Source organism: Poecilia latipinna, unplaced genomic scaffold, assembly GCF_001443285.1.
Source record: "Poecilia latipinna isolate Pla-1442-1.1 unplaced genomic scaffold, P_latipinna-1.0 Scaffold1698, whole genome shotgun sequence".
Taxonomy (NCBI): Eukaryota; Metazoa; Chordata; class Actinopteri; order Cyprinodontiformes; family Poeciliidae; genus Poecilia; species Poecilia latipinna.
The window spans coordinates 29455-51150 of NW_015114314.1; the positions used below are offsets into that span (position 1 = coordinate 29455).

General features: G+C 40.2%; 1 protein-coding gene across 2 annotated transcripts; it reads right to left on the reverse strand.

Moving 5' to 3' along the window:
* Nucleotides 1–9079: 9079 nt before the first annotated feature.
* Nucleotides 9080–18990, reverse strand: LOC106964646 (somatostatin-like receptor F_48D10.1). 2 transcript variants are annotated; one of them, XM_015060276.1, is made up of 5 exons: nt 17297–18978; nt 14197–14337; nt 13853–14125; nt 12834–12980; nt 9080–11749 (listed from the first exon to the last, which is right to left on the reverse strand). In XM_015060276.1, the coding sequence occupies exons 1-5, from the start codon at nt 17870–17872 to the stop codon at nt 11534–11536; spliced, it is 1353 nt and encodes a 450-aa protein (XP_014915762.1). In that variant the 5' UTR covers nt 17873–18978; the 3' UTR covers nt 9080–11533. The 2 variants fall into 2 exon arrangements, with proteins under 2 accessions (XP_014915762.1, XP_014915761.1); XM_015060275.1 differs by lacking the exon at nt 9080–11749 and having other exon boundaries at nt 11756–12980; nt 17297–18990.
* Between the last annotated feature and the right edge of the window lie 2706 nt (nt 18991–21696).

Consider the following 21696-nt stretch of genomic DNA (forward strand, 5'->3'; position numbering starts at 1 on the left):
TTTTCCTAAACGTTCCTTATTTGGGAAAATAATGAGCTCTCGTCACTGCATTGTGCTCCAGAAAGAAGTTCTCAAAAGTGTCTTCCTTTCACAGCTAATGTTTACGTTTCCATTCTTATCTTAGAATCTACTGAACTGATTTGTTGATTTTTCAATTATAACCAAATTTCTAACAATCTGTGGGTTAAAAACAGATAAAAAAATAAATAAAAACACCATCCTTGTTCCACTGTGTAAGGATTGTAAAATACTCCATAAAATACTCACCTCATGTTACAGCAACACTGCTAAAGTACACAGTAAATGTTTTTTTTTTTTTTTTTTTTTTTTTTTTTTCCCAGTATTTGAAATCTCAAGCGGGACAAGCGTTTCCAGATTAAACTACAGCGCCTGCTGAAAATGTGACAAATGTGAAAGGCAGGCCTCAGGACCAGACGCTCCTCCCTGCTCACATCTCCCTCGTCCTCCCTGCAGTACTTCCTGAAGCTGTGCGTGGCACGTGTTTGAGGCGTTTCCCCGGTGTTTGACTTGGCCGGGTCCCACCGGTTCTCCCTGCAGGCATCTGGTGCTTTGCACAAAGAAAAGAATCACAACAATATCACTCTCACCTCATCCTGGCTGGCGTCGGCTCGCTGCATTAGGGTTTGAGCCGTGGAGCCAAAACACGTGTGAAAAGGAGGTACAAAATGTTCCACTGCAGGTAAATATTCGAGTGACTCTGAAGGTGTTTGGGGTTTAATAATTTTTTTTAATTTTATTTAGTCTTTTTCACTTTTCAGCACAAATAAAAAACCTTTTACCAGGTTTAAGATCAAAAGCTTTGGCCAAAACTGGCAGCATACAGAGAGTGGAAGCAAATATTGCATGAAGGATTGAACTATATAAACATTTATAGACCTTGTCAAAATCCATAGCTCCATCTAAAAAGTGACTTGAGTTTTTTTTTTCTTCTTCTTTCAAATAAAATACTAAACAATACGCCAAATGTTATAGTAGTTGATGGTGCCAGTACATGAAGCACTGCTCAGACTGAAATCTGCTCTCAAATCAAACGATGCATCATTCTGATGCAACAAATGATCCCAGACATATTTTCTTGCTTTCTTTGATTGCTTTATGCTTTCTTTGTATTTTGGATTTTTTTTGTTTGTTTGAAAATCCAACAAGCATACAGAAGCAAGGATTTTTTTTAAAATCAGCTGGTTTACTTGAAGTGATGTTGTTTTTTTTAAAGACAGATTTAGCTTTTAAGAACATTGTCCCTGAAAATAACAGTTTTTATAATGAGCATAACCTCACTAATAAAAGACAAAAGCGTTCAATATGACAGATATTATCTTAATGTTCAGCTTTTGGGAAACCCAACCAAAACGAGGATGTTTCTGAGTAGACAGCAAAGCCTTTTAGGGACTTTAAATTAGCTAATTTCCTATTGAATCACTGTTAAATGTGTTGCAGATTATGGTAGGACATGGGTTTGTACCCACAAAATTCCTGGTGACGCTCGCTGGAGAAAAACCAAACAGGAACAGCCGCCTGACGACTCTACATTCAATCAGCTTCGAAGGTTTTTTGCCAACAGTCCGCCTTCATTAAAACGGTCACTGGCCTGAACTTTTAATTTCCATTTATCTGCTCACATAAAGTCAGCAGTTGTAAATTTATCACAAACCTTCTGAGGAGGAAAAAAGATGTGTGGAAAATTGATTTTAATGTCACATTTCTGTCACAAGAACGTCCCAAAGTTTCTGTGCGAGTATTTCTGGTGATTTCACGAAAGCTGCAGATGAACGCAAAACATCAGGGTTTCATCAGAATACGTGTAATTGGAGAGATAATTTAGGCCAGATGACAGCTTGAAATGTAATCTAATCTCTTATATGAACTCAATCTCGAGGCGTCACTTAGCAGAAGATGGGTAAATAAACTGAAGCGGTCTCATCAAGCTCAGTCCTGATAAGACTGACTTACTTTGATAAAACAAAACAGTATTTAGGGCATAATGAAAATGTTTTTCAAGTCATTTTCTTACCTACCTGGTGAGTTATAAATGTCTGTCAGTGTTTGACTCACCGACAGATGAAATGAATAACGGAGCTCAGGCTTATCAGACAGTGAAGCTCATCTCCTTGCCCTTTAATTTTATACAATTTTTGCATATATTTTTTTGAAAGGCTGATTCATCCTTTTTGTTGCATCTCCGCCACCTAATCTGTCTGGTTTCTTCCTGACTGAAACACTCGCACATCAAACTGAGTTCTGTAAATACAACCTGCAGGGTTGTTGGAGCCGGTTGGTGTATTTTGTACTTTTCTGGCCTGAACTGGTCCGGTCTGGACAGGCTGAAGGTAAAATGAGCTCGGCTCCTGTTTGGTTATGGGGAGGGTCCTCCCACCAGCCAGGAAAACGGCACTTACTGAGGCCTCTGTCTGTGTTATTGCAGCAGTGCAGGAAGAAAGGGGGAGCTGGGGCGGACCCTGCAGACAGACAGAGGAAGGGTCTCCACAGACAGATGGAGGCATTTTGGACCAAAAATAAAGGCATATAAATACGACACAGACAGAAAAGAGCTCTGACCTAAACCCATACAGCAAAACCCCCCAAAAAGTTTTAAAAACCTACCTTACTTTTTAAAGTGTTAGATTGCAACTAAATCAGTCCATCATGTCTACAATGCTTGTTGCTTTATTTCTTTTGATAGATGCAGTTAGATTATTGCAAGGAAGTCTGCATAGTGGATGGAAAAGATGATCTTACAGTTGCTTCTGCTCTTCATTTAAAAAAAAAAAAAGAAAAAAGTTTGAACTTGCTGGTCATCTGGTGCCTCCATGTGGTATTCGAATGACATTTGAACTAAAAAAACAAAACAAAAATAACTCCATAAGAATCAGAAGAAAATTTTAGAAGCAAAACAAAAGAGGGAAATTCAAATTGTCTGATTTTTTTTTTTTTTACAGTTATTTCAACTTTTCAGAGTGTTGTCTGTTTTATTTTAAATTTTATGGTATGTTTGTTTTGACTCTTCAGTTCAATTTAACTGTAACTGGAAGGCGCCACTTGCAAATAAAGAATTTATAACGAGGAGGAATGCAACCGCCTTGACAGACATTTTAAAAGATTATGGCAAACATGGGTGGTTCTACACAGGGGCCGGCAGGGGCCAGTGGCCCCCAGGGCTGAAGACACGGGCATAATGTACGGGGGGGGGACACGTCACCCACACTTCCTGTCTCGCTGGCCTCTGTCATTACTCTTTTTTATGAATTTTAAATGGAAATAAACATAGTGCTCTCCCACTGTTTAACAATATAACTTATATTGTTATATTTTTTTGTTATATTATTCAAGTTCTCCAGTTTTAATATTGATCATTTTTGCAAAAACAAAACAAAACAAACAAACAAACAAAAAACACAAGACTGTCATAGACTGTTATTTATTTTTATTTATTTTTTTTCAAAAAGTAATTTGTCTTTCAAAAAAATGCAAAAAATGTCCTCTGCACTGCCAGGGCTGCAGGTGCCAGGCTTTTACCAAATGCATATTTAATAAACTAACTCAGCCAACCCACAAGCAGGTGAAGCTGTGTGTTTTACATGTGTGTGAAAACCCAAAACAACTCAGCCGCTCTCTCGAGGAAGCCTTGTTCTCTGCAAAAGCAGCCGGCGTGTGGCCTGTTAAAACCCTGCAGAGCAGCTGATGTGTTTGTGCTCTTCTACCACCAAACCCCTCCATCTGGTTCAAGTGGATCTCTTGAAGGCAGAGAACCTCAGGGTAGCACAATAAACACTTTTTTACACACACAAAGAAAAACAGTGGTCATCTTTTTTGCTCTGATTTGAGAGGTTTGTATTTTATTCACAAATTTGTGGTAAACAGGCTGAAAGCAGGATTTTAATGAATGAATCAAGCAGCAGGTGGCTGATTAGACTTTAAGACGAAGCGTCAGCTTCTCTCGCGGCGAACATCTTTCTGGCTCCTCTGACTCTGAGGCGTCTCAGGAAGAAGAAGTAGTTTTTTCTTTATTTGTGTCGCTCGGTTCTTTGTTATTGCGTGTGACATTTAAATTGGAGCGGGGCGCCCATCAAAAACATCCCAAATGGGTAGTTTCTTATTTAACCGTCCTTTCAGAAGGGGTTTTGTAGTTGCGCTGACATTCGATAATGTTTTTTATCGTCCTCAGCAGCTGCTGCAAAGCTCTGCAGGACTGCAGAGGAGTTACTAACGCAGAGAGAAACATACAGCATTCACAAAAAAAAAAACAAAAAAAAAACTAACAAACGAAAAAACACTTTGTGAGTCTAGTGGTTTGCAACGCCAGTATTTGAGGCAATTCAGAAAAAAATTACAGGAAAATCAAGGAACAATCCACAGAAGACGAGCACAAAGTGTCACATAAAAACAAAAAATACAAAAAGGAGGAAAAAGGGGAAGAAATGTTGAAATGATAAATTTAGGTAAATAAAAAATGGAGTGTAAATGTACATTACTTTATCAGCAAACTCATCTGATCTTAAAACTGAAAAAACTTCATGCAGGCTCAGAGGCACGACGCCGAGACTCTTATCAGAAACGTCTTTTCATGTTTCAATGTTGCTAGAAGACATTGACAAGCAGCAGCTGGGGACATTTTTACAAAGTATTCCTTCTAATTAAAATAATTTCTGGTCAAAACAGTTGTCTGATGAATTATTTCACCCTTAAGCTTTCTAACTAAAAGTTCCGTTGTACGAACGTCCTGGTTATTTCCTCGATACAGCCGCTGCAGCTGCTCTTTCAGCAAAGGTCACTGAGGCTAACATGATGCCTGGTGGACCGAGGAAAGAATCCGAGTCTGAACAAACGAAAGCAACTCAAAAATCCTTTTCGTTTTTGTGCATAAGACTCGACCAAGGTTACCTCGGTCTCTGAATGTTGTTTTAGCATTTACCGACACATTGGATAGTTTGCATACGCATCTGCAATTGGACTTGCTTTCTTCTTTATGGCACAACTACATAATAAACTACCTCTATATTTTTTTTAGGCTCTATTGATGCAAACAAGAGCAAAACATAGAATATAAAAAAAGGGTTTTAGGAGCAGCGACTTTCTTTAAAACGTTGAACCGAGACTTTTCAGACTTCCAAGGAAACTCAAATAGCTAAGAGATATTTTTCCACTGTTTTAGACTAGCGGCTGAACACCGCCGTACATCCAGAGAAGATGGAGAAGCTTAAACTCATTCAGCTCTGAAGTGCTTTAAAGGTAAAAATGTGCATTTGTGCTCTCAGCTGGATTGATAACAAGTGAGTGTTTTACGTTGAAAAAACCCACAAACCACTTGAACCTATCGATAAAAAGACGACATTGCCATAAAGTCAGATTCCTTACACAAACCATAAAGAGAAGATGCTCATATTTAACATGATTGGTCCCGAAAGGCGTCTTTTATATTTTACTGTAATTGAGTAACTGCAGCCCTTTTTTAATGCCTCACTTGGTTTCTTTTCTCGCTGTTCTTCTGCTTCTGTGGCGTCAATTGAGACCAGAAGATCAAGTTCACGCAAAGGCAGCGGAGCGAACAGCATTGGTAACACGCTTTACATTGAAGCTTGTAACTGAGCTACGTATATATGAATGAAAAAAATAAATAAATTACATACACATATCCGTCCATCTGTTGTCTAACATGCCTATCTCCACATTTACATGTAATTCCATCTGGAACGAAAATATCGAACGCACTTCCATTTTCTAATAAGCTCAGATGTAGCAGAAGGACAACGCAGCAGCTTTTTGTCCTACTTGTTATAACAATATCTGTCTTGTGTTTTTCTCCTTTGCATGTTTTTCTCTTGATGCCCACGGGACAGTAATGTCCTCTGACAAGCTGCTAAGGTCAGCCCTGGGGCTGCATGATCGCTTCACTCCAGGGGACTGCTGTGGACGCCGACAGATTCCTCTACCTATGTCTGCAAAGATTCACTAAAACCTTGTGGATTTTTGTGTCTTTGAGCGTGAAGGTGTGTGTGCATTGTGTGTGTGCGCGCGAGTGTGTATGTGTGTGTAGCAGGTGGGTGAGTGTTGGGTAGAGGGGCTGGTTTGTTAGCAGGCATGAGGGTCCTTCTGCTCCTCTTGAAGTCAGGCTCCCTACTGAGTGAGAAAGGAGGAAATGTGATCAGAGGTAACCTGGGAAACAGTGGAGGAAAAGAATAAAGGGTTCTGGTCACAGAGGTGTACGCACATCTGGTAGATCGCCTGCTGCAGCACTCCACCTCTCTCTCTCTCTCTCTCTCTCTCTCTCTTTCAAAATCTCTGCTGCAAATATGGCTGGAAGTAATTTTCCAGCGAACAACATCCACTAATGTAGAGACGCATAGTTGGATAATTGAACAATCTTAACTAAAGTCAGCTGCAGTCACAACTCGACAGAAAGACACAGTGACCTTGTTGAAGGGGTCAATTTGACCTTGTCTACTTTTACGTCTGTTTCAGTTTTCAGTTAACTTTCTATCAAAGGTTAAGTGCAATATAAATCATTATTTTTTTTAGTCTTTTTGTAAGTGAGACCCAGTTGCTTAATTAAGCGGATGTGTTGCTATGATTCATCCCAGCCGTTTCTTCGTCAGTATTCACAGCTCTAATGCAGCTCTCTTCTTCTAACGTCTCCGGGCTTTTTCACAGCTGATTGCAGCACCTTTATACAAGTATTTAAATAGCTGCTTTCTTTGTATTGTGTGCGCGCTTTTACTTTTAAAAGGATGTTGACTGGAGCCGTTCGGGGAGAGCAGTGGAAAACCTCTTTGCTCTTCAGTAGCTCCACGTTTTCACAGAACAAAAGAGCTTTCTGATCCCAGCGCTAGCGCTCTTTGATAATGTCTGAAAATGATAGAAAATTACTTTTTTTTTTTTACCTTCGGCATCTCCGTTCAGTCTCTGAGTTTATTCCACTGGCATGTTTTCTGTTGTTTTATTTTTAAATAAAATTGCTTAAGATAAATGTAAACATGTTTTAATATTAGATTCTCATAAAACCAGTTTGCAGTTCCAGCTGATTGTTGGCTTGATCTCCATAATCCACGATAAACATTAGATATTATAAGAAAAGAAGGAATCATCAAAAATAACAAGTTAAGCCTTTCTGAGTTGCAAGCGCTACAGAGTATTTGCTGACAGAATCAGCAATTAACCTACTGATAATCACAATAATATGTTCCATGACTGAGTTTGGAAAAGAAAAGACAAACAATCAAATTGAAACTGAAACTGCTTCAGGAGAAATTCTGAGGAAAGGAACAAGCAGGGAAAAATCCCGTCTGTCGCATTTGAGGACTGACAGAGTTACATCTCTGCTACTCATGAACCAATTAAAAACATTCATGCACAAAACTGCTAATGGATGCAGCGCTAGCCTGAAAGCTTTTAAAGAAGACGCATCCCTGTTAGGGCTGCAGGGTGAAATTGCTGTTTCTAAATGAAGTTTTTGAAAGTTGCGATCTACCATCTGCTTGCATTTAGCTTATTCTCCGCATGCATGTACGAGTTCATGCTGGTTACTCCAGCTCGTTCCCACCAATGAAAAACATGCATGGTAGGTTTATTAGCCTCTAAACTCAGGTATGAGAGTTTTTTGCAAGGTTGTTTGCCCCGTGAGACTCTGTGTTGCCCTGTGACGAGCTGCTGATTTGTTCTGAGAGAACCCTGCTTGTCGGATTGTCTTTTGGTTCTTTACATGCAGGTTTGTCCTAGAACAAGTCTACAGGTGGCAAACGGAGTGCCTGAAATTATTATTCAGTCAGAGAAAAATGTAGCTAAATATTTTGACCCAACCAATTAACCGATGACAGTGAACGCATTAAGACTCTTTATGGTTTATGAAGATGAATGATGAGGTTTTTAAAATCATAAATCACATGAAAGATGGTTCAGAAAGGACTTGGCTACAGGTGTAGCATTACTCCAAACGGTCCTTGCTGTTTATCCGTTCAGCCTTTTGCTCTTTCAGTCCTGTGTTGTGGCACATGGTCTCTGGTTTGCAGCTTTCCTTCTTCTGTGATTACATCAGCCCAAGTCTGGTTTTTGTGTATACTGTCTGGACTGAGCCACATGTGTGTGTGTGTTTGCGTGACCCTCTGAGTATAAAACAAATTAGATGTGAAAGAGAGATCATTTCTACATTATTGGATTTGACTGCTTTGTATTCTTTTCCGTCACGCTTATCTCTAGAGGTGTTGGGCTGAATATTGACATTTATGCAGTGAACAATCTGTAGATTCATCAGTTTGTGCTTGTGTGTGTGTGTGTGTTGGAGGCTAGCTAATTATATCACATTATGAACTTGAAGATGTTTTGTGCTTTTTCAAATATCCTTTCTACAACAACATGTGGCCTGTTTGTTCATTTTTGAGCAAAACTGTAACAGCAGGTCTAGTCAGAGGCTCGCAGCAATTCCTCCTGGGACCTTAAGTGAGTCTTATAAACAATAATTGGGTACATGAGTAAGAATTTACTCAAGACCCAGGTTTTAATCACAGTTTTTGCATTTCAAGTAGCGATATAGTCGGGGCCTCTCCAGAAGCTTAATGTTAGCCTTCTTTATTGACTCAGAAAACTTGTTTTGCATGTGTAAGGGATTGTTTTGCCAGTAGAAAAACAATTTTTGTGCAAGTTTTAACCATCTTATCCATGCTGTCACCCTCCGCTGAGACGATATCAGCCATCAACAGCTATAAAACTACACTATGTGACTGTAAAATACATAACGCCGCCCCCTTAGGGGATGCGAATACTTTTAGAAGGCACCATCAATATAACAGAAACCCCTAAAACTTACAGAGGACATAGTTTGTTGCCAGTGGTCAGTTTTCATTCTGTAGTGAGTTTTCAGGTTCAGAGAGGGAACACCTGAGACAACCCCGGACCTCGACCTGAGCCTGAAAGCAGAACCAATCTGGTCGACGCAAAGCCTGTTGCTCACATTGTGAACCTCCTAAAATCCACTCAGTGCTTATTTTCCTTCCACAGATTCAGTCTGATTCAGTCTGTTAGGACGTGTTTGTGCAACAGCAAAAAGAAGAAGAAGAAGATGAAGACATGATCAGATTTTTAAAAACATTTTATTTCAAGGACATCCAAAGCACCGGCACATCTTCACAACAATGACTATCAAGTATTCAAGAAATTTGTGCATAAAAGCCTTTATGATGAACAACCTTGGTTCATTTTCTCTGAATTGTTGGCTCCACTTGATCGTGTTCGACCAATCAGCTTCTTTGCACTGGTGGAAAAAAACAAAGACTTTTCCAAAACCTTAAAGGCACAACAACCCATCAGATGTTCTACTCTCACATTATGCACTAAAGTGCTTTGTCAGTAAAAGTCTCTGCTTTCTTTATACGACGTCCTAAATTAACTTAACATATTTACACGACGGATGATTGTTGGATGTGACTACAAGAAGAGACAAAACACACAAACAACACACAGAAATTTAGTTTGAAAATCCTTGGGCTTCAAATGCAAAACTACTGAGCTTGAAACTCATTTGAACTGTGATTACACCACTAAGTTATACATACGCATATTAATGGCAGTAAAATTGTCCTTTTCACAGTGTCCCAGTTACATCTCAACAATAATAATTTCTAAAAGCTCAAGTGAAAATATGATCGTAAAGGCAGCTTAGATCTAAATACCTCATCTAGTGTTTAGCGCGGAATGAGTCTAAGCTAAAGCCCACAATAACCCAGGAAGCAATCTGCTCACAGAAGATGTGGATTTTAAAAAACATTTTTTTGAAAACAAATCCATGTAAGAGACACAAATAAAGCTGAGCACACACACGCACACACACACACACACACACACACACACACACACACACACACACACACACACACACACACACACACACACACACAGTAAAAGCGCAAAGAGGTCAGAGGTTTCGTGTTTGATGCTGGCTGAGGGTTTTTCCGAGCTGCCAACCGGTTACATTCACTGTAGAAAACAGCAACAAGCCTGGTTTAAAAATATACACATAATATACAGTATTAGACTTCATAAGATATACAGATGCTAATCCATCAAAATCACCATGTCAGCATTATATTAATTAGGGTTTTTTTGTGAATAATTTGAGCTATTCTTTTACAGGAAAGCAAAGGTTATACAACATGCAATTGGTGCTTTTTTTTTAAAGATTTGGTACACAAGTTTGAATTTACAGCGCAAAGAAACGACGTCGTCCTTCACAGTTTCTTCTGTTCACTGATTGGCCCGGTAGAAACATCAGTGGGAATCCAAGTGAATGGTAGAAAGCACAGACTGTTCTGTAAGTGAGTATTTTACTTAGCGCAGGAAGAAAATGGCCAACCTACCATCACCAAGCTTCTGGTCTAATTCTGGCTCATGTTTTAATCAGAAGAGAGAGAGAGCGATCATTTTCGTTGGATAATTCTCCTGGAAAGAAACAAGCATTTCAGCTGGTTCGACCATCGTCAGGATAGGGTAGAAGATTTGGGAGTGAGGTGAATGTTTACCTGTTTTGATCTGGGTTTGCGATCATTTTCTATTCTTTTACCTACTTTGTGTTCTAGACTTTTCCAAAAGTTCTTCTTTTTTTTGAAATTTGAAGGTCCTGATTTTGAAGCAGACACTTCTCGGTTGCCACAAACTCACTACAACTGTGGACAATGACACTGGTGTCGCAGCAGTTTCCACTCAATGACAGGCACGAGTCTTACATGTCCTTACCAGTTTCCTCTCTGCAGAAGGTGAGAATTTGGCTCAACTAGTTGAAACTTTGACAAAGTAGGGTGTTTTAAAATGACGCGGACTTTGCATAAAGGTCCGGCTTTGTGGCAAGAAACTAATCAGCTGAAAAAGAGTGATTGAATATGCAGATGAAGGGAAAACCATAAATCACAATAAGTTGTCATTCGTGGAGCTAATGAAGTTGCATGTTGTATAATCACTTCTTCATAGAAAAAGAAAGGCTCAGTTCATAACTGAATGAGATATTAATGCTCTTGATGAAAGGATGTTAAGTTTGATCATCACTGTATAGTAAATGATAAGAAATTAGTTTGAGCATTAAATTAAAAAAACCCACTAAGTACAAATTAAACCATTGGTGTTAGTTACACTAAATAAGTTGCACGGATTCTACTTTCTGAACGTAAAAGGCATTTGGCTCTAGTAGGCGTAGACATGGTTACAAGCTGAAAGAGTCCTTGACACAAAGCACACGCACAAAAAAGATTGTGTGGAAGTTTCTGCCTTCCTTTAGGAGCTGAGATGATTATCGAGAGCTGATGAAAAGGCACTTATGTCAGCGGGAGGCTTAATGAAGAGATGGGCTCGGTAAACAAAAATCTTCAACAGTTTGTCACACAATGAGAAGCAGAAGTGCGGCAATTTGTTTCAAATGAGCTTGCAGTTTGAAGGAAAAACATTTTTTTTTTTTTTTTTTAGGTTTGATATCTGAAACGGTAAGTCCAGCCTCTCTTTGTTTCTCTTCTGCAGACCCAGTCTGGGACCCAGAATCCACTCACTGCTGTTCCTGCGGAGCCACGGAGGCAGAGGAGGAGGCGGTGGTCAGGGCCGTGGTGGTGGGAGGTTCGGGTGCCTCAGAAGTGATCAAGGAGTTTCCGGCCGTAGCAGCGGCTGTTCCCGCGAACGTGGAGGAAAGCTGGTATTTAGGGGTGGAGCGGTTCAGGTCGGCGGCGGCGTGGGGGCCAAAACAGTCGGTGGGGTGGGGTGAGATCTTGAGCAAGGCAAGGAGAAAAGGTTAGCGAAATGTGTAACAATTATTGCTGAGAGAAAATACATTGTAGTTTCAATGGGTAAAATTACTGAGGAGACGGCGCCTTGAAAAAGTCTTGAACTTTCTCCATCTTCTCCCACATTGAAATCACAAGCTTTATTTTTTTTAGCTTTGTGGGGTTTTACGTGTTAGAACAACAAAATGTAACATGCAAGTTCAATGAAAAAGAGATGAAGATTTTATTAATCTGACATAACGCTTTTGCAAAAACAAAGTTGACTTCTCTTATATCTGAGAAGGTTTGTCTCCATCAGCTGGGTGGATCTAGAGGCTGACATCGTCGCTCATTTTCTGTGCAGATTAGCTCATATTCGGTCATAACGGTTTGAAGAGAGCATCCATCTTGCCAGTTTTGGTTGTGTTGCACTCCCTCAGTTTTCAGATGGTGGATTAAACACAAAATGCGCAGTAAGATATTGTTTTATAATCCAAACGCACATCAACTTCTCCACTACTTTCTCTCTGATGTGTGTTTCTTCGACTCTGTGATGATTTTTCTTGTACCTGGCACACTTTTCAGATTTTTAGTAAACACTGCAAGAAAACCACGAGTCAGTTTCCTTCAGCTTCATAGTTACGCAGTGTTTTGTGTTGGTCTAGCTCATAAAATCCCAATTGAATGCAATACAGTTTGTAGTTGTACGAAATGAGGAAAAAGTGGGAAAGTTTGAGAAGCTAAAACACTTTCACACAAATCTAAACATCAGCAACTAAATGTCTGAATTTGTGACTTATGTTTTCATAACATTGAACCAGCTGGTGTAGCATAAAGGGAGTCTCAGAGCCATCGTGGCAGATTTACAGCTCATCTTATTGGACTTGATGAAGCTGCCTGAGCCAAAGTGTTTCCTGTCAGTTCTTCATCCTTAAAGGCTAATAATGTGATTTTCCTGCATGACATTAGACGACATTCGCAATCTGTGCATAAAGAGCCCATTGATTCTCCTGCTTCTCCTTTATATGCACCAAACATCATCTTTTTCACATTACCTCCAGCACGACACGACCTACATAACGAGGCTACCTGGCTGCTCTGTGCGTCGTGGTAGACCTCGTTACGAGGGGAGAGCAGGATGCAGTCCTGCGCCGTAGTTTTCTCTGTGCGCGGAGCGCTGGGGTCGCCGTCATCGACACCATTGGCGGCACACCTCATACCCTTAACGCAGAGCACCTGCAGGGTCAAGAGAGCAGCTTTAGAGGTTTTCTAGAAAGGTTGTACAAGCCGCATGAGAGATTTCCAAGAATTGGGACCATGAATCTGTACGGGGCAAATAAATATATATTTTTTCTCACTTCAGTGGCATGGTGTCAGGGTTCTGGCTTTCTGGGATACTCACCAATATTTACAGGTCAAATGGAAACCTGTAAAGTCTAGAGGCTTGCTGGGTTTGACCCCTGGGCATTGACAGATGTGCTGAAATCCATAATCATTAAAAATGTACAAAAATGAAAGCAAAAGCTTGAGATACATGCTCTACGTGTAATGGATCACAATAAAACGTCCGTTTGAGAAATACTGCACTTTCACCACATTTGTTTCCTTACCAAAATGTTACGTTATAAAACAACATAAAATGTAGGATCTGCAAAATGTAACAAATGGCATGTTGACGAAATTTAAGGTCACGTCCCAATCCACATCCACCACACAACCCCAGAAGTGTCATAGATACTTTATAAATAGGTCAGGAATCATTAATGTCACAAAATGTGCTGCATTTTCTTTTTTTATTATTCAAACCAACTGAAAGTGGGGACCCTGCCAAAAGAAGAACCACGTGAATCATCTGAAGATGGTGAGGAATAAAGAAAGACAGGAGTGACGATGCTGAGCCTGAGGCGCGATGGGAAAACCAAGACTTTGACCAAAGAAAGAGCACAAACACTAACAAATAAAGTAAAGCAGGAAACAAGGTGAGTAATGGAAACAACATAAACAAGAAGAAAAACAAAGTCTGACTATTGCACAACACGGCGTGGCAACTTCGAGAACTTCATCAACTCTGTGGTTTCGTTTTCGAGGCCGGAGGATTTTCAGCCGACCTTCCTGAAGCTTTGCTTGAAGTTATCCGACAAGAAGCCGTAGAGCAGTGGGTTTGCACAGGAGTTGGCGTAGGACAGGACGACGGCGAAGAAGTAGATCCCGGCCGTGATGCTGGACTCGGGGATGATGACCACCAGGTTGACCATGTTGATGATGTAGAACGGCAGCCAGCAGAGCACGAACACCACCACGATGACCACCACCATGCGCGTCACCTTTCGCTCTGAACGGCGCCGGTTGACGAAGCCCACCCTGGCCCCGGACGACTTCACCTACGTGATAACGTTTAATACGTCTTCAACGCCAGAGGGGGACGCGTGACAGACGGGTGATGTAAACGTACCTTAATAACAATGAGCAGGTAGCAGAGGCAAATGATGAGCAGCGGCCCAAAGAAACCCACTGTGGCAGTGTAGATGATGAAGGCCGTCGACCACACGTCCTTCGGCTCCGGCCAGTTCATGTTGCAGGAGTTGAACATGTCCTGAGTGACATCAGAGGAAAAACAAACATCTTTTTCAAACAGATTGGTATGAGCTTGGCAGTAAGTGGAAGATTGAAGAATCAGTTTATTATTACTGAAGGTTTTTCTTGTTTTAACAAGAAGTTTACTATTTTTTGTTTTGTTTTTTTAGCATTTTGAGATAAATTTTAGAACTAATATTTTGCTCTTTCTGTGTCACTTCTGTTATGTACCTTATCACAGATGCTCCCATTTCATTGTGTTAAATCAGCTTCTTTGGCAGTCGATTCTCTTTGTCACACCTGAACAGGGTGTGGTAATCAGCACACTTGTTCCTCCGCTCCATTATCATCCTGTTTTTGCTCATAACTTTGGTTCTGTCTTGTAAGCCAATGTGAGTTTTCTTGTTATTTGTGCCTTAGTTTGTTTTTTTTTTGTTTTGTTTTAGTTGCAGTTATTTGATTATTCTGCCTTTGCAGCTTTCGTTGTTAGATTTTGTTGGCAATCAGTATCTTACCACCAGTTCGGATGTTACATTTCAAACCATAAGGTTTACGCATTAGTTAGAAAGATACAGCAAAATATGATATCTGCACCATTTTTGAATGGCATCGTTGCTTTGCTGTGCACAAGCACGCATTAACATGTTTCCCTCAACAACTGCATGAGCAGAATAGCCTGCTTTGTCTTGCAGCCACTAACTAGGTTTGCAAGGCTCTTTTTTCTCCTCCTCATAATTAGCCTGTGTATTTGTAGCATTACCGCAAATTAGCTATTAAAATATTATCCCAAGGGCACAATCTGTCAAACTCCTTTAGTATGTCCGCCATCTACCCGCACAGGTAGAAGTTAAGTTTGATGGCACACAAGTGAAAATACCACATTATATTTAAAATGTTTCTCCCTTTATATGTTCAGACACTGAGAAAGAGCTGCTACCTTCATTAATGATCCATGACTATGCAGGAGGAACATTTGAAAAATGAGCTCGCTGAGTCATCAGCAGATATTTTGTGACTATACACAAGAAAGGCAAAAAACGAGTGTAAGAAAAAAATTACTTTCTTGAAACTTTGTGCTTACATTTCCCAGTGAAACGTAAGTTTTCTAATTACCACAGGTTTTATGTCAGTGCAAGCATTGCTGTGTCGTCACACGTGCATTGAAGTGACACATCAGTATTTATTGCCAAGACGCCATTTAAAATGATTTCCATTCCAATAAAACCACATTTACTGCGTAAAACACTTTAAACAACCAACATCGTCTTCACAGGTGGAGCATCAAACATGTGCCCAAAATGTGTTTCATTTGTCAGAAAAAGGAAAAACACACATGTGAAACACCAATGAAATACAAGTGGAGAACATGTGAAACACACATTAAAACACATGTAGGATACATGTGAAACAACAGTAAAAACAAGAGAAATCCATTTATTAAAGATCATGTGATCACACATCTCATTCCACATATGATTGTGATGCAACTTAAATAAGAACTGGTTAAATGGCATTTTTTAACAAAACAAATATTAAATCCCTAACGCAGAAGTCAAGAAACTTTTATATTAACTATTTTATTCCTCCTAAACTGGTCAGCTGCTCACTCAGTGCTGAGCATGAAATAAGATTCATTTCTCCATATGAATAAATCTTAAAATCTTGAAGTCAAACAAATCAAGGTTGACGTTCTATAAAACTACATCAACATCTTGGACAACAGAGATGCAGCAGGACAGCAGACCAACAGCACAGGAGGAAATTATTGACTGCTAAAAATCCGGTAAAGTTTCTACATCTTCATTGATGCAACTATTTGGAAAAAAAGAAAGTAAAGGAGGATATTGAAGATGTGATTATATAACAGAAGTTAATAACTGAATAAATGTGTAAAATCACACAAAACATCCGTTAAAATGCTAATTGGAAAAAAGAAATTGTGAAAATTGAATTTCAAGGTAATTTTTCTCCATAGCAGTAAACAATGAAGGTTTCATTCTGGATTTAAAGGAACCAACAGTTTCTGAACGCCTCAGCTTTTCATGCAGTTTGTTTTGGGCTCAGCAGGTAAAATGATGGGTTGTTGGTTCAAATCCCTGCTCTATCTGTGTCACTTCGTCATTGTGTCCTTGGACAAGACAGACATGTGAACTTCCATAGGTTTCACACTTTATCACCATGGAGAAATGTGTGCAAAACACAGGAGGTCACATGTTTTGCTGACATGTTATCACAAAGGATTTTTCTCACGTGGTGTGTATGTGTGATTTTACCCATGTGTGTTTTTTCCCCATAAGGGAAGTTAGAAACACATTGAAACACATAGCCCTATATAAACATAATATCAGATATAGCACAAAAACTAACTTAAAAACAACTAATATGAAAATAGTACAAATTTATCTCGTTCAAAAACACAATACAAATGGAGACTGTGGTCTTATCACTTTTAGTTGTAGATTTCCAGGCTAAAAATCGGCTTATACACACTTATTTACAGGTTCTACAGTTTGTTTGTTTGTTGTTTTTTTTGACACTTTGATTATGTCTGAATCCTGGCTGTGTTTGGGTCCACTTCAGCAACCTGCAGAGCAAGTCTACCTCAGACTAATCATCTCGACTTCAACATCGGCCCCACCCACTAACTTTGATCTGCAAGGTTGGCAGAAAAAAAAAAAAAAAAAAATCCTGATGCGCCCTAGCGCCCCCTTTAGATAGATAATGAAATGTTTTTGTAAACACAATAACCAAATCAATTAATTCTATATTTATTTAACGAGATACTTTATCAATAATTTATGTTTTATGTCAAACCTTTCAGTAGTTACTGACACAATAAAGTATCTTCAATCTATTTATTTATTTATTTTATTATTTGTTGCACTTTTGGGGTTCAATATAAATGTTGCCTTCCAACTGAATGTGTTTGGTTGAAATTTAATGATGACTTACTACAAATATATGGCCCAAAGACAAACCTGCACATCAGAGAAGATGACCACCGGCAGGACCACGATGAAGGACACAGCCCACACCGCTGCGCTCACCACCTTGGCCACGCGAGGGTGTCTCCATTTGGTGCTCCGGATCGGATGGACCACAGCCAGGTATCGATCCATGGACATGACCGTGAGGCAGAAGATGGACGTGAACTGGTTCATGGAGTCCGCAGTCATCACCACACGACAGAGGAACGATCCGAAGGGCCAGTAGGAGAGAACGTTCTGAGTGGTGAGGAAGGGCAGTCCGATGATGTAGAGCTCATCGGCCACGGCCAGGTTCAGGATGTAGATGTTGGTGACGGTCTTCATCTTGGCGTAGCGCAACACCACGTAAATGGCCAGCGTGTTGCCGGTCAGACCCACCAAGAAGACAGTGAGGTAGATAATAGCGGTCACCGGGGTGCTGCTGCCCTGGAAGGGGACACTCTGCGTGGACATGTTGGAGGAGACGTTCAGGAGACGAGGATAGGGAAAGAAGAAGGGTGAGCCAGCGGCTCCGGAGGAGTTGGGCTCCGGAGGGAGTGGATACCAGTACGGGTCCGAAGGGTCCATTGTGTACAATCCACATGCAGATGTGATTCCCCCGATTCCGAAAATAGACGGTGCTGTTCTTATTTTAGAGCAAGAAAGAAGAAGTAAAACAGCTGCAAGTGTGAAGTGCTACTTTCTGCTTTTCTTATGTCGATAAAATAAAAAGAGGTTTTCACTCAAATATAACTAAGTTTAAACAAGAGACAGTGAGATCTGACTTGAGAGGTTGGTGTAGTTTGAAAAGCTTCACGTCAGCCTCATTAACGCTATATTTATTTATTTTTTTTTAAAATCTTATTTCCAAATATCAAGGCGAGCCGAACAGTGCGCCGCGCACCAAAGCCAAATGGCACGGAGCGGAGTCACCGCTTTTACGCACAGCGCATTTGCTTGGATTTACGTTTATACATCTGGATTCTGCAATAGGAGTTTCACAGGGTAAATTATAAACCCTTGCTAAAGCTACTCCGTTTTTGCTTTTTTGTTTTAGATAATGGCGGAACACGGTATTTAAGGAATTTAGAGACATTTAACGCACATCGACTAAAAATGTACAAAGTCAGGGTTCGTCTTACTTTGAACAGAGGTTAAAAAAAAGTCCAAGAAAAAGCCTCTTTATCTTCGACACATTCTTAGGATTTTCCCACTGCTTGACCAGAACGGGTAGAAAATGACGGCATGGTTCGCTGTCCGTGGTGCTGAGCTGCAGCTCCGCCGCTTCTCTTTTAACTTTGAGCTCAAAGCTTTTCTCCTTCGCAGGGTTTGATCAGAGAGAGAGAAAGAGAGAGAGAAAGCGAAAGAGGGGCATTCAGAGAGACTCCGTAATGAAGCAATGAAGTTCAATTTTCGTTCTCTCTCTCCACTTTAATAAGAAGGACTATGCCATCTTGTATCAACTGTTGGGATTTTATTTATCGCAACACAAAGCGCTCCTGGTTCTTTTTCCATTTTGTCAGATTACAAACTTTTATCTAGCGACACAAAGTAGCGCATCATTTTTAAAACAAAGAAAACAAACAGAATTAAAAGGTATTTTTAGATTAAAAACAGAAAATGTAGTGTTCAATTTGTATTTATTCCCACGCTAGTCAATGTGTTGTTGTACCATCTTTCGTTGGTATAACACTCCTAAGTATTTAAGCTATATGTCTCTACTAGCTTTGCACGTCTAACGACAGATCTTAGATGTTATATTTTTCCCCCAAAATATCTCAAGCTTAATTAGATTAAATACTGGAAGACCTGATTACTGGACGAAACAGGTGGCTGATTGGAACAGGTTGCGGGTGTGAAGGAAAAGCAGGGGGGAAACAGGTTAACATTAACATGAATGAAGCTGAGGAAGAAGTAAACAATGACCAGAGGGGGGAAAAACAATCAACACCGATAATACACTCAAAAAATTATAGAGAACGCAAAGCAAGAACAATCAAGATATATGAAGGAATGGACTGATAAGGCAGCATCCAGCTTAATTAAATAAACAAGCTAATAATCAAAATAAGAACATAGATGGGGGAAAAACAACCCAAAACACCCACAACTGTCAAAGTATTATTTCTCCAAAATGGCCACTGAAATGAAAGCATATCTTCAAAATGACTGACAGCTGGAGTTTAAGCTGTCAGGGGTGATGGTGCATTTGCAAATTTTATCCAATATCACTAACACAACATGAAAGTGAACGTGATGGGTGTAATTTGAAAGCTGGGAAGAGACTTTTTTTTTTTTTTTTCTCAGCCTGCATTTCATTATCTCAAACTCACAGCTGTGAGGAGAAACGAAGCGCTGCAAGTGGGCAACAGCCTTCATCCTGTTTCCGTCCATCAGGGGAACTTTTTACCAAACAAACAAATAACTACGTAGAGAAATAATTTGACGTGGCATTTGATGGGGCATGCTCACACCTAAAACTGACGAGAAACGACCACAGGAAGAGTTTTAAATTTGCATAAAGGACGTGGAAAATTTAGCAACACAGTCACTTGATCAGACAGTTTTGTTCTTAGGAAACAGCCGGGCTTTGTCAAACAGACAGAGGTCTCAGGGATAATTGTATCAAAATGTTCACCCTTTGCATAACAAGGGAAGTAACTTAATTCAAGTTTGACTTCATCCGAAAGCAGGAGATGTGGTTCGTAATGTACGGTTTTAACATCAACACAAGCCCTCAAAGCTACAAAGTAGCAGATGTCTTAGCTGAGTTTTACTGACGCTCCTCACACCAGCTCTTACCTTTCAGTTCAGATAAATCTCTCTCATGAGTTGCAGTAATAAATGCCCACCCACACAATGTCCTCTCATCTCTTCTCTGTAATTTTAACAGCGGTTAAGGCATGCCAGTCAAGAAGCAATTTTTCCACTCAATTTCAGGTTTCCTCATTTGGATCAGGCCTTAAAATGAGTCACTTCTTTTTTGTTTCGATTGTCAGTTCACCTGTCAAAGAGATTTACAGGGCGGTTGATCGCTCCACTGAGGCAGCAGACCTTCAACGGGGAAAACAAAAAGGATAAAGGGAGGCGGCTGAGGCGCTAAGTTTCATCGACAGAAAAATCATTGAATTTGGATCAAGGCTCATGAACGGCAACTTTAGAGGAGAAAAAAAATCGCAATGTATTTAAATTATATTTTCAGATATTTCTCGAAGACTTTAATGTTTAATCGTGCATTGAACTAGTTGGAATAATTAGAAACCTTTAAAAAAAATGAAAGCGTGCCGTAATTGATCCTACAGTTCATGGCTCACCTTTGAGCACTTCTTGAATAATTTCCTGACCATGAAAAATGACACAGAAACAACAAATCTGATCGGTCTCCTGTTTATTAAGCTGCTGTTTGAGAGCTCCTGGTTCAATCAAACTGTTTTCTCAGGAACAAGATGCTTCTCAGTTGTCATGGAAGTATAGATTGCAATTTGTGAGCATTTGTGCTCTGAAGAGTGTTCATGCGAAGAAAAGGCAGACGGCAAGACATCGCTCTTTGCATCTCTCCTTTTTTCTTACCATAAATCCCTTTTACAAGCATGTTGAGTTACACAGAGATATATAAAAGACAATGAAGTACGTATGACCTTCAAGAGAGGCAACAGAGAGAGAGGTAGAAAGGAGGCTTGCAGTCGGGATTGTTTCCTCTCGCTGCAGATTATTGCTTCTGTGTTTACTCTCTGTTGAGTCGGTTTATCAAAGAGGCTTCGCTCAGTCATCCGTCACACACATCCGCAGCATCTATTCCAACTCTCTGGCCCTCGGTCCTTTCAAAGCTTCATCAGTCGTCGCGCTTTATCTTTTTGCAAGTCGTTTGCTTTTTTACTTTCGTGGATTCGTCTCCAATTTCACAGTTGGCAGTCGTGTTTGTGCGGAGCAATCACGCGTCGCACACAACCAGCAATCGCCCAAAACAGAACAAATCCGTCCCGTCTGTGGGGAGAGGAACACAAAAGGACTGAGATGGCATTGATTTGTCGATCCATTGCGTCGTGAATACTTCCACATTTCCAGAACGCTTCCCATTGCGCTCACACACCGAACAGAGCTGTGAGGGTTATTTGTAGATTTAAGCTCGGCATCAACTGCGGTCATCCAGCAATAAATGAGTTACAGACTTCAGGTCAGCTTGACCGCAGCACATGGACTGGCAGACCTCCTCAAGTCTCACTGTGAACACAGGTAGCCCTCAGGGATGTTATAATCACCTTCCTCTCACTTTCACCTAGAAAAACTGCTTTTCCACGGTGAGGAAGAAGAACCAGACAGTACCGTGAAAGAGTATGATCCCCTTGCAGATTTCTTCTGTTTCTGTTGCTTTGTCCAAGGGCGTAGGTTCGGTCTAAGTTTTGGTGGGGACC